At 38.4% G+C, this 13501-nt stretch overlaps 1 protein-coding gene across 3 annotated transcripts in view; it reads right to left on the bottom strand.

Annotated features, from left to right (window-relative positions):
• Positions 1–13501, bottom strand: part of FTO (FTO alpha-ketoglutarate dependent dioxygenase) — a 413000-nt gene that overhangs the window by 298386 nt on the left and 101113 nt on the right. For all 3 annotated transcript variants that reach the window (XM_062177305.1, XM_062177304.1, XM_062177306.1), the window contains exon 2: positions 2786–2863. In XM_062177305.1, coding sequence (XP_062033289.1) covers positions 2786–2863 — 78 coding nt within the window. The remainder of the gene's footprint in view (positions 1–2785; positions 2864–13501) is intronic.

The raw sequence follows: 13501 nt of genomic DNA, 5'->3' as shown, positions 1-13501 counted from the left end.
AGCAACCGGGATTAGAACCCGGCGCCCATATGGGATGCCGGCCCGGCAGGCAGAGGATTAACCAAGTGAGCCATGGCGATGGCCCCACTTCATCTTTTAAGAGAATAAGTTCATTTTCAGTAAGGTTGTACTGAAGCACTAAGCCTTATGATAAAGTACATTTAACATGATTAGATATTGGTATCAGGGTTTATTGTGGATCTGGGAAAAATAAAAGAGAAGCCTTGAAAGTTGTTCTGTTTGCATTTAGGTTTCCTTTTATCCCTCGCCGTATGGCTGTTCAGAGCACAGCAGGCTGATAACCTTCTGTATTTAATTCTTCATGTACTACGTTCACAATGCAAAAGCTGAAACAGCTCAGCAGCTGCTTTTTAACTATGTGTGCAATCATGTAACAGAAGCCTTTTATCTGTGATAATATTAGCAAGTATTTCAGAACCAACTGAATTTTGTGGGCTTACCTATTTCAAAGGTACTTTTGAAAAAAAAATTTTTTTTTTCCTGACTCCAAAAGAATGCATGAGCACTACAGACACCTGGAAAACCAGGAAAGCTTAAAGGAGAGCACCCAGTCAATAAAGGGCATAATTCTGTATACATCCTCCAAATCTTTCCAAATACCACCTCCCGCAGGAGGTATCTATGTGAGTAAAAGCAAAGCTCAAATCATACTAAACCCACAATTATACAACTGGTTTTTTTATATTAACTCATGCATGCAATAAGTCACATTCATTCATGCAAACAAACTAAGCACTTACTAGGCTCCAGGCACTGAACAAAGTACAGAGGATAAGGGAAAGAATATAAGGAAACTATTATAATAAAGTGAGATAAATGCTAATAAGGACACAGATGAATTACAACAGAAGGAGCAGAGATAATCCTCTGGGCTGGATGTCAGGGAAGCTTGGGCAGGAGATACTCCATGAGTGATTACTAACACAGAAGTTCACTGGAGAAAACAGAGCCATGTAAGGAGTAGATACTGTAAAAAAAAAAAAAAAAGAAAAAAGAAAAAGAAAAAAAAAGAAAAGAAAAAAGAAAAAGGCAAAACTCCAGTATGGATAAAAAGGTGGAAGAGTGGAAGACATGAGGCTGGAAAGCACAAGTGGATAATGAATAGTCATTGTGAGACATTCAAGCAGGGGGTTGACGTGCTTAGATTTATGTCCTGCTCTGAAAATACTACAGCTTCAAGGATTGAGAGAAGCAAAGAGGAAAAGGAAGGCTATCCAAAAGAGGACTGATTTGGTGAAAGAGTGAAGACCCAATGAGATAGGGGATGAAAGACAATGTTTTAGAAATGATAATGAACTGGAACACCTGCATTCTAGATAGGTAACTTCTTTCTTCTCTTCCTTCCTTAGTTACTGAGGGTCTGCTACCTATAAGCAGCCATGAGAAACAAAAAGGTGACATAGCCCAATTCTTATACCTTCAGAGCGAGTAGGAAAGAATAGGTAAGAATTTATTCTTTTTGCTTGCCCGGCATGCATAATCCTCCTTCATTGAAAGAGCTGTCCAGTTTCCCTTTGAGAGAGCCAGCCACATCTGACTCACACAGTCTGCGTAGTGGGAGTGGGAATGCTACACTCAACCCTACCCTAAGAACAGAGTACATGACCTTGGCCAGGCAAACAGGAGCATCTCACTTTCTGAACTCAGTGATTGGTTCAAGGATAGACACATGGCTCAAACAGGGCCAACAAGATCACTCCCTAGAGAATGTGGTCAAACCAAAGAGAAAGAACTCAACAGTTCTAGGATCCCAGGCTGCCAGGTGAGTGTCTACTCAGTATAAATTCACACAGAGGTAAGCCAAGAAGAAAAAAAGAGAAAAGGAGTGACCACTGTGATCTTCTTAGTGAGGTTGCATTCAGCCAAGTCCTCCTAGACATCTAAATGATGTCAATAAATTCCCGTTTTTTGGTGACAATGAGTTTGGTTCGAATGTTGTCACTTCAGTGGAAACAGTGCTAACTAATTCGAAGACAGTCACAAAATTATAGTACAGAGTGAAAGGTAGTACAACAGACTTAGTTACAAGATACAGTAGCACAAAAGAGAGGGGAGTCAAGTCGGGGAAACTTTCACAAAGAAGGTGATGCTTAATTGAACTTCTGAATTGGCTATCTGGCAATAGGGAAGGAGCAATGGATATTCTATGCAGTAGAAATAACAGGAGTTCAGGTGGGCATTTGGTGCAGTAATTAAGTTGCAGCTTGGGACACCCATGTCCCATATATGAGTGCCTGGTTCAAGTCCCAGCTACTCCACTCCTAACCCAGCTTCCTACTAAGGCATACCATGGGAGGTGGTGGATGATGGCTCAAGTACTTGGGTCGCTGCCACCCACATGGGAGATCTGGATGGCGTTCCAGGCTCCTGGCTTTGGCCTGGTCAAGCCCTGGCTAGTGCAGGCATTTGGGGAACAAACCAATGGATAGAAGATCTCTCTCCATCAGTCTCATTTTAAAATAAAATAAAAATAAGTAATTTTAAACACACACACACACACACACACCATGAGCAGAAGCCAGGAACTGGGAAAGAGCTTAGAGTTTACAGGTAAAAAACAAGTACTTTGTGCAGAAGCTCCAAGTTCATAGCAGAAAGCAGATTGAGAAGGAATCGGTATGTTGTATAGGTAATAAGTGGCCCTGGGGTGATCAAATCTGATTTTCCACCCTTGTTTAACCACTCTAGATCAGCCTTCTCAGAGGTGAGATAAGATAGCTTAGAACACACACTACAAATTGATAAAAACCTCACACTTTCTTACCTGCTGATAGAATTCATCATCTTTAGGGGTCAGATATGGGAGCCAAGTATCTTCAAGCTCCTCAAGAAGCCTCAGTTTCTGTTAATAAAAAAAATAGATTAAATATAAAATGACTCAATATCTTATTTTTCCAATAAGAGAATATAAAAATTCAGCTAACCTGAATACATAAACTTTTAGAGATAAAAATCGGTCAAATGCCAATTGTAAGTTAAGTGAATTACCCACATTTTAAATTATACATTGTATAAAGCATTTTGATATAATGATTACATTCACTCCCACATTTCAGGAGACAATCTGAATTAATCTACACATGCATCAGTTGACATCAGGGACTTTTTCAGCACTGAGGTCCCTTTTGTGTCATCCAATACAGTTTTCTAGAACAAATCTTCCTATCTATATGATCTGCCTGAGACAGTAGTTTCTAAATCCTTCTATGATACTATGACTGGAAATATAAGGCAAGCTTCAAGTATCTATTTGCATAACACTGGGATATTTGGAATATTGATTCATCATGTAAATATGTATTTGTGATCATATCTACTTACAGCATTGCTTTTTAATTGTGATCTTTCATCACTACCATAATTACTAAGTCTGTGCTAACCATCTTTTTTTTCTTTTCCAGTTTATGAAATAACATTTTTAAGCATCCATAGCAAGAATTGTCTAAGGCCTTTTCAAGTAATTATGTCTTCCCCAAACAGTACTGCTCAAATAATGTAACTGAGAGATAATCCCCTATTATAAAGTACCTTTTAACAGAATAATACATAGAAGGTGACTTCCTCTTTCTTAGGGTTTTTTTCAAAGAATGTATGATCTTACAGTCAAGCATATATGGAGTCTGTATGAACATGACATATAAATGGCTTAAGTATGTGTATACATAGATGTAGAAACACATAGGTACATGCTAGAGAAATTATTTGTAAGGAAAGAAACAAAAATGGCAGAAACAATTGGTTTTCAAATAAAACACATCATCACTGGTGCTATTATCAGCCAGTAAGTTGCCATAAGAATCAGGAAATGGCACACCTTGTTCTGAGCCAACAGAATCTCACTTGATAGAGTATGGCTTGGTAAACACAAACCGGATGTCAGCCCCCACCTGTTCCAATGATTGCTGTCTTTAAACAGGGCCCAGCCTGCTCAACCAGACATGGTGGCCCAGAGCATTATCTTCTTCCACCCCAGGAAAGCAGCATTCCCGCACAAACTGTCACACGTAGAGGTGAGACAAATGAGACGCAGGCAGGGGCAGAGCAGGAAGGCTCAAAACATTCAATCGTATATTGTTTTGATTTTTGAACTATAGACAGACATTAGCTGTTCAACGTATTACCTGCACCAGTTCAATGACATTACTAACTAATTCTTCACCTGGACTTCAGCACAAGGAGGAAACGACACGATGTGGCCTTTGTTTCAGAAGGCGCACCCCTTTGCCCAGACTTCTGCATAAGCTTTAGTATGTGTTTGGGAAGCCCTCAGAGACTAGCACTCTGAAGAGTGAAGCAGGGGTGAAAAACTGGCTCTGACAATTCCTTCGTATCAAATGCCAACCAGTGGGTAAACACACACAACATGAGAGTACACTCTGGACTGGAGGCAGAAAGGGTTCACATGTGATTGTCAGGTCTGCCTAACTGCCGCGCCTCGGCCTGATGGACAGTAAACGCACACCGCTGGGCCCTGCAGCAAACTGCTCGCACGCACGCTTTCTCGCTGTCACGCTGGTGTCAGATCCACCAAATTGCTCACAAATGCCACACAGATGGCCAGAGAGAGGGCAATGCTGCAGCTCTCCCACCTGGAAGGAAGAGCATGGGAAGACCCTTCTATGCCAGTCAATGCCCGTTTCCATAGCACCAGATGGGAAAGGGGTCGCAAGACCTTATGTGAAACACACCATGAAGGATGGAAGTTGGTGTGGCAAACTTTACTCCAGCCTCTCAGCTTCTGCCTCACCATCAGAAGTTCAGCTGTGTGGCCAGCATTGTGGCACAGGTTACGCCACCACCTGCAGTGCTGCCATCCCATATGAGCATGGTTTTGTGTCCCCGCTGCTCTACTTCCACTCTAGCTCTTTGCTAATGGCCTGAGAAAGGCAGCAGAAGGTAGCCCAAGTGCTTAGGCCCCTGCTACCACATGGAAGACGCAGAAGAATCTCCTGGCTCCTGGCTTTGGCCTAGCCCAGCCCCAGCTCTTGTGGCCATTTGGGAAATGAACCAGCGGATGGAAGATCTCTCTCTCTCTCTCTCTCTTTCTCTCTCTCTCTCTCTCTCTCTCTGCAACTCTGTCTTTCAAATAAATAAATCAATTTTTTTAAAAAGTCAAGTTGTGTCTTAGCTTGCATATTTTACCAAACAGAGATATGGTTTGAGAATCTTACAATAATTACTTAAAAAGATTTAACTGGATTGTGGGTCATAATGTGAAGGGTGCATCTTACTACTCTTGTATCTTCAGCTTCCTCAGGTTACGCTGCTAACACATTGTTCTTTATCCATTTGTCATGTCCACATAATACATTTTAAATGATGCATCTGATTCAATTTCATTTTGTTACCTGAGTCTTTTCAAAATGTAGCCACAAATTAAGGCAATGAATGCCCAAGTGAAAATAATCATGATCTTACGAGGGTTTCAAATAAGAAGTGGTAAAATTCACATAGTCCATAAGCAGAGTGTGAGTGGGGAAGGAAGACTGTCCCTGAGGAAGACACATCCAAGCTAACACCAGAAAGATCAGTGGGAGGTAGTTAAACCAAAAGAAGTGTAACTAAACATTCCACATGTGCATATAACATATTTGTTTTCAACTAGAAAGAAAAAAAACTATCAACCATTTCAACAAACTCAGCATTGCTTGTCCTATTCTCACAACAGGGCATATTCAAAATAAACAGGACTTGGTGGAAACAGCAGAATTTTGAGTGTAGACTTCATCACTTTCTAGACATGGTACTACCCCTGGATCAACCTCTCAACATCAATTTCCTAATCTGTAAAACACTGTGTCATAAGGTTGTGAAGATGAAATAAAATTCATCATATCTATTAGTGCATTTTGCAAATTATAAACTATGCGGATATTAGGCAAATAGCATTCAAATGGAGGGTTGGGGGCCGTGTAACAAATTACAAGCTAAGGAACCAAAATCTGAGTTCCAGTGCCAGTTCCACCATAGAAACAATTTGGGACTATCTTCTTATCTCCCTGTGAAGTGTAAATGAAAGAACACCTAGAAAGGTTTAAGAACAATGCCTAGCACACAAAAATCTTTAACACACTTTGACAACCATTTGTTGTCACTCTTAGTAACTTATGTTTGGAAAAGGACAGTTTTGTGAAGGTACCTCAAGAAGTTTGTGGAAAACGGAATAAAAAGGTAAGTTTATTAGTGCAAGAAAAGTTTAAAATCTATACATAGATTTTTCATGATACATGTTTTCCATAAACTTCTGAAAACCTCTTATATTGATTAGATACAAATCAACTACAAAGTAATCTCCATAGATCCTATCATATTATACGTTAGACCATAGATTAATCCTACTTGATAAAGATAGATATTAATCTGCCTGAGTGAACTACAGGAGAAATATATAAAAATTGCCCATAAAAGTTGTTAGACAGACAGATGCCTCTATTAAATCACCCAAGTTTTAATAAAACAAAATCATAAGATTTTAAAACAGGTGAAAAAACTACAGCCCACCCAGAGCTATTAAGTGGCTGCACAAGAGATGACATGCAGGTCATGACAGAATCACAATTCACAGTTTCAATTCCCAAGTACTGTAACAAGGTCACACACACCTTACTCTGCCACAGCATCATGGATACCAAAAGCAATCATATCTTTCCAGAACTGTTTAATTTTTACCTTGAAGGGCTGGCGCCGTGGCTTAACAGGCTAATCCTCCACCTTGCGGCGCTGGCATACCGGGTTCTAGTCCCGGTCAGGGTGCCGGATTCTATCCCGGTTGCCCCTCTTCCAGGCCAGCTCTCTGCTATGGCCTGGGAAGGCAGTGGAGGATGGCCCAAGTCCTTGGGCCCTGCACTCGCATGGGAGACCAGGAGAAGCACCTGGCTCCTGGCTTCGGATCAGCGAGATGCGCTGGCCGCAGCGGCCATTGGAGGGTGAACCAACGGCAAAAGGAAGACCTTTCTCTCTGTCTCTCTCTCTCACTATCCACTCTACCTGTCAAAAAAAAAAAAAATTTACCTTGAAGATAACACAAATAGCACAACTTTTAAAATTTTTAATTAAAACAATTCTACTTTTAAACTTGTAACCAATGCTTATAAGCACTGCTCTTGAACAGTCAAGTCCTGGTGGCTTTAGTAGTGCTACAATGCATTCAAAAAGAGATCTTTGCCACTATGATTTGGATGTATTGTTCTAGTTCCAGTAACGGGAACTTCTTCTGTAGCAGGCCAAATAGCTAGCCGGAATAGAAAAGCTCCTAATCCACAAGAAATCAGGAAGAATACTCAGAGGTTTTCACATCAAGATGGTGCAAAACCAGCCTCAGACTAAATGTCCTTGTTCTGTTCCTTCCTATCAAAGCTTAAAAGCAAGATCTGAAAGGACCAAGCTGTTGCCAAGTAACTTAAATCAATTTCCTAACAAAGTTCAGGAATATTTAAAGGATAAAGAACAAAATCCAGCACTCAAATATTAAAATTCATGTTTGTCAATCTACAAGCCTTGTAGATTTGTCTACTAGTTTGTCAAACTACAAGTCTTGGAAGGTAAAACTGAACTACAAAGCAAGACAATATGACTGATAATGAAGAGAAAAAGCAATAAGGCCCCAAATGGCACAGTTAACCGAATCGATACTGCAGCACATTAAAACAGTGATTATAATAATTTTTTAGTTTATAAGTTCCAAAACTTAGAGAAAGACCCATCATGGTAAGCAAAGAAACAGAAGAACAATATTAAATCAAGCTTTTAAGAAGGAAAAGCTCAGTGTCTGAGATGAAAGACACACTGCACAGGATTCAAAGATTTGTTATCACGTAAAAAAAGAAGAAGAATGAATCCAAAGACAGCAAGGGAGGGAAGTTATCCAAATGAAAGAGAAAAATGACAAAACAGAGCATCAGTGAGTTGCAGGATGACTTTAAACAGTTTAATGAGATAACTGGAGTCACCAAAGAAGAGGGGAGAGAATAAGAGAAAGATAAAACAGGGGCCAAATGCTTTCCAAATTTGATTTAAAAAAAAAAAGGAAGTTCACAGATTCAAGATGTTCAAAGAATCCAAACACAAAAAACTGATGGAAATAACACCAAATCACATCACAATCAACTTTTTTAAAAACAATGAAAAACAAAATGTTTTAAAAGCAGTCAGAGAAGAAAGACGTACTATTTACCCAAGAACAAACCATGAGAATAACATGAAGTCCTGTGGAAAGAACATTGCCAAAAAGTGGTGGGGAAATACCATAATATCTTACAAAAGCAATGGCAAAATAAACACTTTCAGATACATAAGAGCAGAAAGAATTCAATACCAGCAGACCTTCACCATGAAATAAAGGAAGACCTTCAAGCAGAAAGAAAATGACACTGGATACAAATCTGGATTTACATAGAGGAATGCAGACCACCAGAAATAGTAACTACACAGAAAACACAAAGAGATTTTACTCGTTATCATTTACGTCTTTATCAAAAGTAACTGACTATTTAAAGTAAAAGTAGTTTATTATAGAGGTTATAAAATATGTAACAGTAAAATGTAGGACAACAATATTAAGAAGGCTAGAAGAAATTAAAGTATGCTGTAGGATTCTTGTGCTGTATGTGAGGGGCAATAATGCTACTTCAAGGAACATTGGGCCAAAATAAAGACAAATATTACAAACATTAAAACAATCATAATATAACAAAACAGTTATAGGTAATAAGCCAACAAAGGGAATAAAATGGAATCATAAAAAGAAAATCTTAAGAAGCCAGAAATAGAGAAAAAAGAGAATAAAGAGTATATAGTAAAATGGTAAGAACAATCAATCAAAACAACTCAGTTAAAATGCAGAGACTATTAGATTTGATTTTTTAAATGCAACACTTAACCATACACTACTCATAAGAAATTCACTTAAAATATAAAGCAACAAACTGTTTTAAAATAAAAGAATCAACACAATACAAATGTACTTAATAGATACTGTACATGCAAGAACTTTATATTTAAAAATTGTTAAAATGGAAAATGGAGCCGGCGCCACGGCTCAATAGGCTAATCCTCCGCCTTGCGGCGCCGGCATACCGGGTTCTAGTCCCGGTCGGGGCACCGGATTCTATCCCGGTTGCCCCTCTTCCAGGCCAGCTCTCTGCTGTGGCCAGGGAGTGCAGTGGAGGATGGCCCAAGTCCTTGGGCCCTGCACCCCATGGGAGACCAGGATAAACACCTGGCTCCTGCCATCGGATCGGCGCGGTGCGCGGGTCGCAGCGCACCACCCGCAGCGGCCATTGGAGGGTGAACCAACGGCAAAAAGGAAGACCTTTCTCTCTGTCTCTCTCTCTCACTGTCCACTCTGCCTGTCAAAAACTAAAAAAAAAAAAAAAAAAAAAAAATGGAAAATAGTATGTTATGCATACCTTATCACAACAGCAACAACAAAAGGACTAACAAAGTAAAAGAGTAAATAAAACATTCAGCCAGCAATACTAATCAAAAGAAAGCTGAACTGACTAAAACAATACTAGACAAAATAGGATTAAGAACAAAGAATATTACAAGCGATAAAGTTATTTCTAATGATACAGAAGTCAACTCATCAACAGAACATATTATCCTCAATAAATATATATTTTCCTAATAATATATCTTCAAAATACACATGACAAAAACTGAACAAGCAAAGAGAAATAGATAATTCCACAGCTGTAGTCAAAATTTTAATAAACAGCCATATCTGGGGCTCCAATTATGTTCGAAAAGAAACAAAGTATTCTAAAAAGTTCTCTAACAAAATGGAATTAAATTAAAAATCAGTAGCAGACATCCAAAGATACCTCAAAAAGTTCATTAAAAATGGAAGTTAAAGCTTAAGTTTGTTTTGGTGCAAAAATTTTGACATATTTATGCATAGTTTTCTCATAGCACACATTTTCACTGTATTAAAAAGTTTTTCAACCAAAATAATATTTTAATTCAATTATATATAAACTTGTAGAAATACCTACGTAACTAAAAAATTTCCCAAATATTTGAAAACTAATTCCTTACTAAATAATCAATAATCCATTGATCAAAGAAGAAAAGGGAAACTGGAAGTACTTTTACACAAATAAAAATGAAAATACAACATTTCAAAAACTTGTAGTACACATATAAAATAAGATGTGCAAAGAAAATTATGATACTAAATGGTTGCCTTAAAAAAAGAAAACTGGTGGTGACTGGTGCAATGGTTAACCTGCTGCTTACAATGCTCATATCCTATATCCAAGTGCCTGGTTCAAATAGGGGCTCCTCCAGTTCCAATCCAGCTTCCTGCTAATGTGCACCTGGGGAGGCAGCATGTGATGGCTCAAGTACTTGGGTCCCTGCCACCTACGAGGGAGAGCCGAATGGAGTTGCATCCTCCTGGAGAGCATTTCCTGTTCCTCTTGAGCTCTAGAACACGTGTTCTTGCTTGCCCTGTCTCTTTTATACCACACTAAAATAAAATAATTATTTAAAAGAGGGGAGGGTTACATCGATTACCTAAGCTTCCACCTGGACAAACTGGAAAAGAAGAACAAACAAAACTCAAAGTAAGTAGAAGAAACAAAATAATGAAAGATCACAGCAGAAATCAAGGCAATATAAAACAGAGAAGTAAGAAAATCAATGATGCCAAAAACTAGAATTTTGAGAAAAGAAAATTGAAAGTCTCTAGTCAGACTGGTAAGGGGGAAAAAAAAAACCAGAAATTTCAATATACCAGTTAAAAGGATAATAAAAGGGTATTTATGAACTTTATGCTAGTTAAGTTCTAGAACATGAACAAAATAGACAAATTCTTGGAGAGACACAAATTAACAAGGTTCACTAAAGTAGAAGTGCTGAACAGTCTCATATCTATTAATGAAATCAAATCTATATCTTAAAAACTTCCCACAAAGAAAACTCCAAACTCAAAAGTCTTCACTGATTAATTCTTCCAAGCTTTATAAAAGAAATAATACCAATTCTACGAATTCAATCAGAAAAGTAATGTCATTTTAATCCAAAAATAAGCAGGAAAGTTGTAAGAAAACTATAGACCAATATCCCTCATATATATGATGCAGAAAGTTTTGATAAAATAGGGACTGGGGCATTGTGGCATAGTAGGTAAAACCACTACCTGTGACGCCAGCATCCCATGTGGGTGCCTGTTGGTGTCCTGGCTGCCTCACTTCTGATTCAGCTCACTGCTAATGTGCCTGGGGAAGCAGCAGAAAGTGCCTAAATGGGAGACCCAGAAGAAGCTCCAGGCTCCCAGCTTTGGCCTGGCTCAGTACTGGGCATTGTGGCCATCTGGGGAGTAAACCAGCAGATGGAAGATTCTCTCTCTCTCTCTCTCTTTCTAACTTTGACTTTCAAAATAAATAAATCTTTAAAAAAAAAAAAAAGGAAAGAGGAAGTATTGACAAAATGTTAGCAATTTAATCCAACAAAACTTCTAAAAGGGTAATACATTATAACCAAGTGTTAGCTAAGGAATGGCAGTTCGATTTAACATTTGAAAATAATATAGTTCATCATAACAACAGACTAAGAGAAAGAAAAAAAAAAAACTGAAAAGATGTAGTAAGAGTATTAGAAAATACTCCAGGCCCAGGTCAACTCTGATAAACACAGATGGCAAAAAAGGAAACTTCTTCATCCTGACAAACATCTGTATAAAAATTCTATGGCTAACATTACCCAGTGTTGCATAAACTTCACATTAACATCAGTAAAAAAGGAAGGCTGTCTTCCATCACTACTATTCAAGATTGTACAGTACAATAGGCAAGAAAAAGAAACAAAAGGTCTCCAAAGTGAGAATAAACTTCAAATAGGTGATAATGTTATTTGCATATGACATAAGCATCTCTATAGAAAATCCTACAGAATTCATTTTTACATAGCTTCTATAACTAATAAAATAGTTTAGCAAGGTTGCTGGATCAATATATAAAACTTTCACTGCTTTATATTTTTACATCTTCTAGATGCAATTTAAGTAACTTGTATTTTCTCAGTATAGGAGGGGATTCAAAAAGTTTATAGAGAAATAGGATTAAAAGATAATGTGTATTTTCCATGAACTTAAAAATTTTTAATTTATTTGAGAAGCACGGATACAGAGAGAGAAAGACAGACAGAGACAGCGCTCCCATACACTGGTTCACTTCTCACTCATCCACAATGGCCAGTGACTGGAGCTAGGGGCTGGGAGCACAACACAGATTTCCCATAAGGGTGGCAAGAACCCAAGCACTTGAGTCATCACTACTGTCTCCCAGGATCTGCACTGCCAGGAAGCTGCAGCCAGGAGCTAGAGCCAGGAATCAAATCCAGGTCCTCCGATGGGGGATGTGGGCATCTTTACCAGCAGGCTAAACTCCGCTCCTCCATACACACATGGAAACCTCTTTGTGTACGTCCACTTCATCTAAGCTAGTTCTCCAATATATCCTATTTCCTTATTCTTCTCGGGAATCACTGATACCATTAGGACATCCCCTTTTGAGTCCCTAATACTGGATCATCATAGTTTATGTTCTTCTTCCTTGTGTGCTCATTAGTTGTTACCTAGAGTTTCAGTTTCATATTTGGTTTGTAAACAAGAAAGTACTATTTTAAATTAATAATTAAGTGAAATTTCCAATATGAGAAATTTTCAAAAAGTTCACATTTTCAAAAATGCGTATTTTGAAAAAGCTGCATAGATGTCCAAAATTTTTTGATCCAAAATAAACGCATTTAACAATTCTATCTTCTTTTGATCCCATTCACTATAACAAACTCTATTTTCTTTAAACCAGTTCCAAATAATTCTACCCAAGGTTCCTCCTCACAATCAAACAGTTTTGTAAGTGAAAACAAGACTAAAGGCAACACCATTCCAAACCATAAAAGAGAGATTACGGAACTTCATTAAACCTCCATCATTGCCATTCTGCCTATCTAGCTCCAAGGACCTAATAATACACCCCTTGACATTTCCAAGAGGAGAAACTCCTCCTCTTGGCCACACTTGCTCAAATGAAAAAAGTCAAATTCTCTCAATCATATTTCAGGGTACTTTCCATCTTGAAATCTTATACATTGGAAGTGTACTCAAAGGCCAGAGGACAGAATTCCCTGAGAGTCCCCAGTCTTGGCAGCTTAGCAGTAGTATGATCAACCTTAGCACTTTCCTGCTAGCAGTCCAACTGTAAATAATTGCACTTGAGATCAGCAAGATTTTTTATTTCTCTCTGGCATTTTACAGAGCTTTAAAAATTAAGCACTGATCAAACAATGTGCCGTGGGTAAACAGATGCACACCATGTCACAGTAAAGTCAGCAGTGAGTGACCTCCGTGACTGGTCATTTACTAAACCTTTGCACGCTACTGTCCTTCTCTGGCTCTCTGCTGTGTCCAAAGTAAGTGCTGCATAATCAGTAAATACTCCCCCATGTGTAACCACACAACTGAATTACACAAGAC

This window comes from Lepus europaeus, chromosome 19 (assembly GCF_033115175.1).
Source record: "Lepus europaeus isolate LE1 chromosome 19, mLepTim1.pri, whole genome shotgun sequence".
NCBI classification, from domain to species: domain Eukaryota; kingdom Metazoa; phylum Chordata; class Mammalia; order Lagomorpha; family Leporidae; genus Lepus; species Lepus europaeus.
The sequence above is the reverse complement of the archived record's forward strand: the minus strand, read 5'-3'. Positions and strand labels throughout refer to the sequence as shown.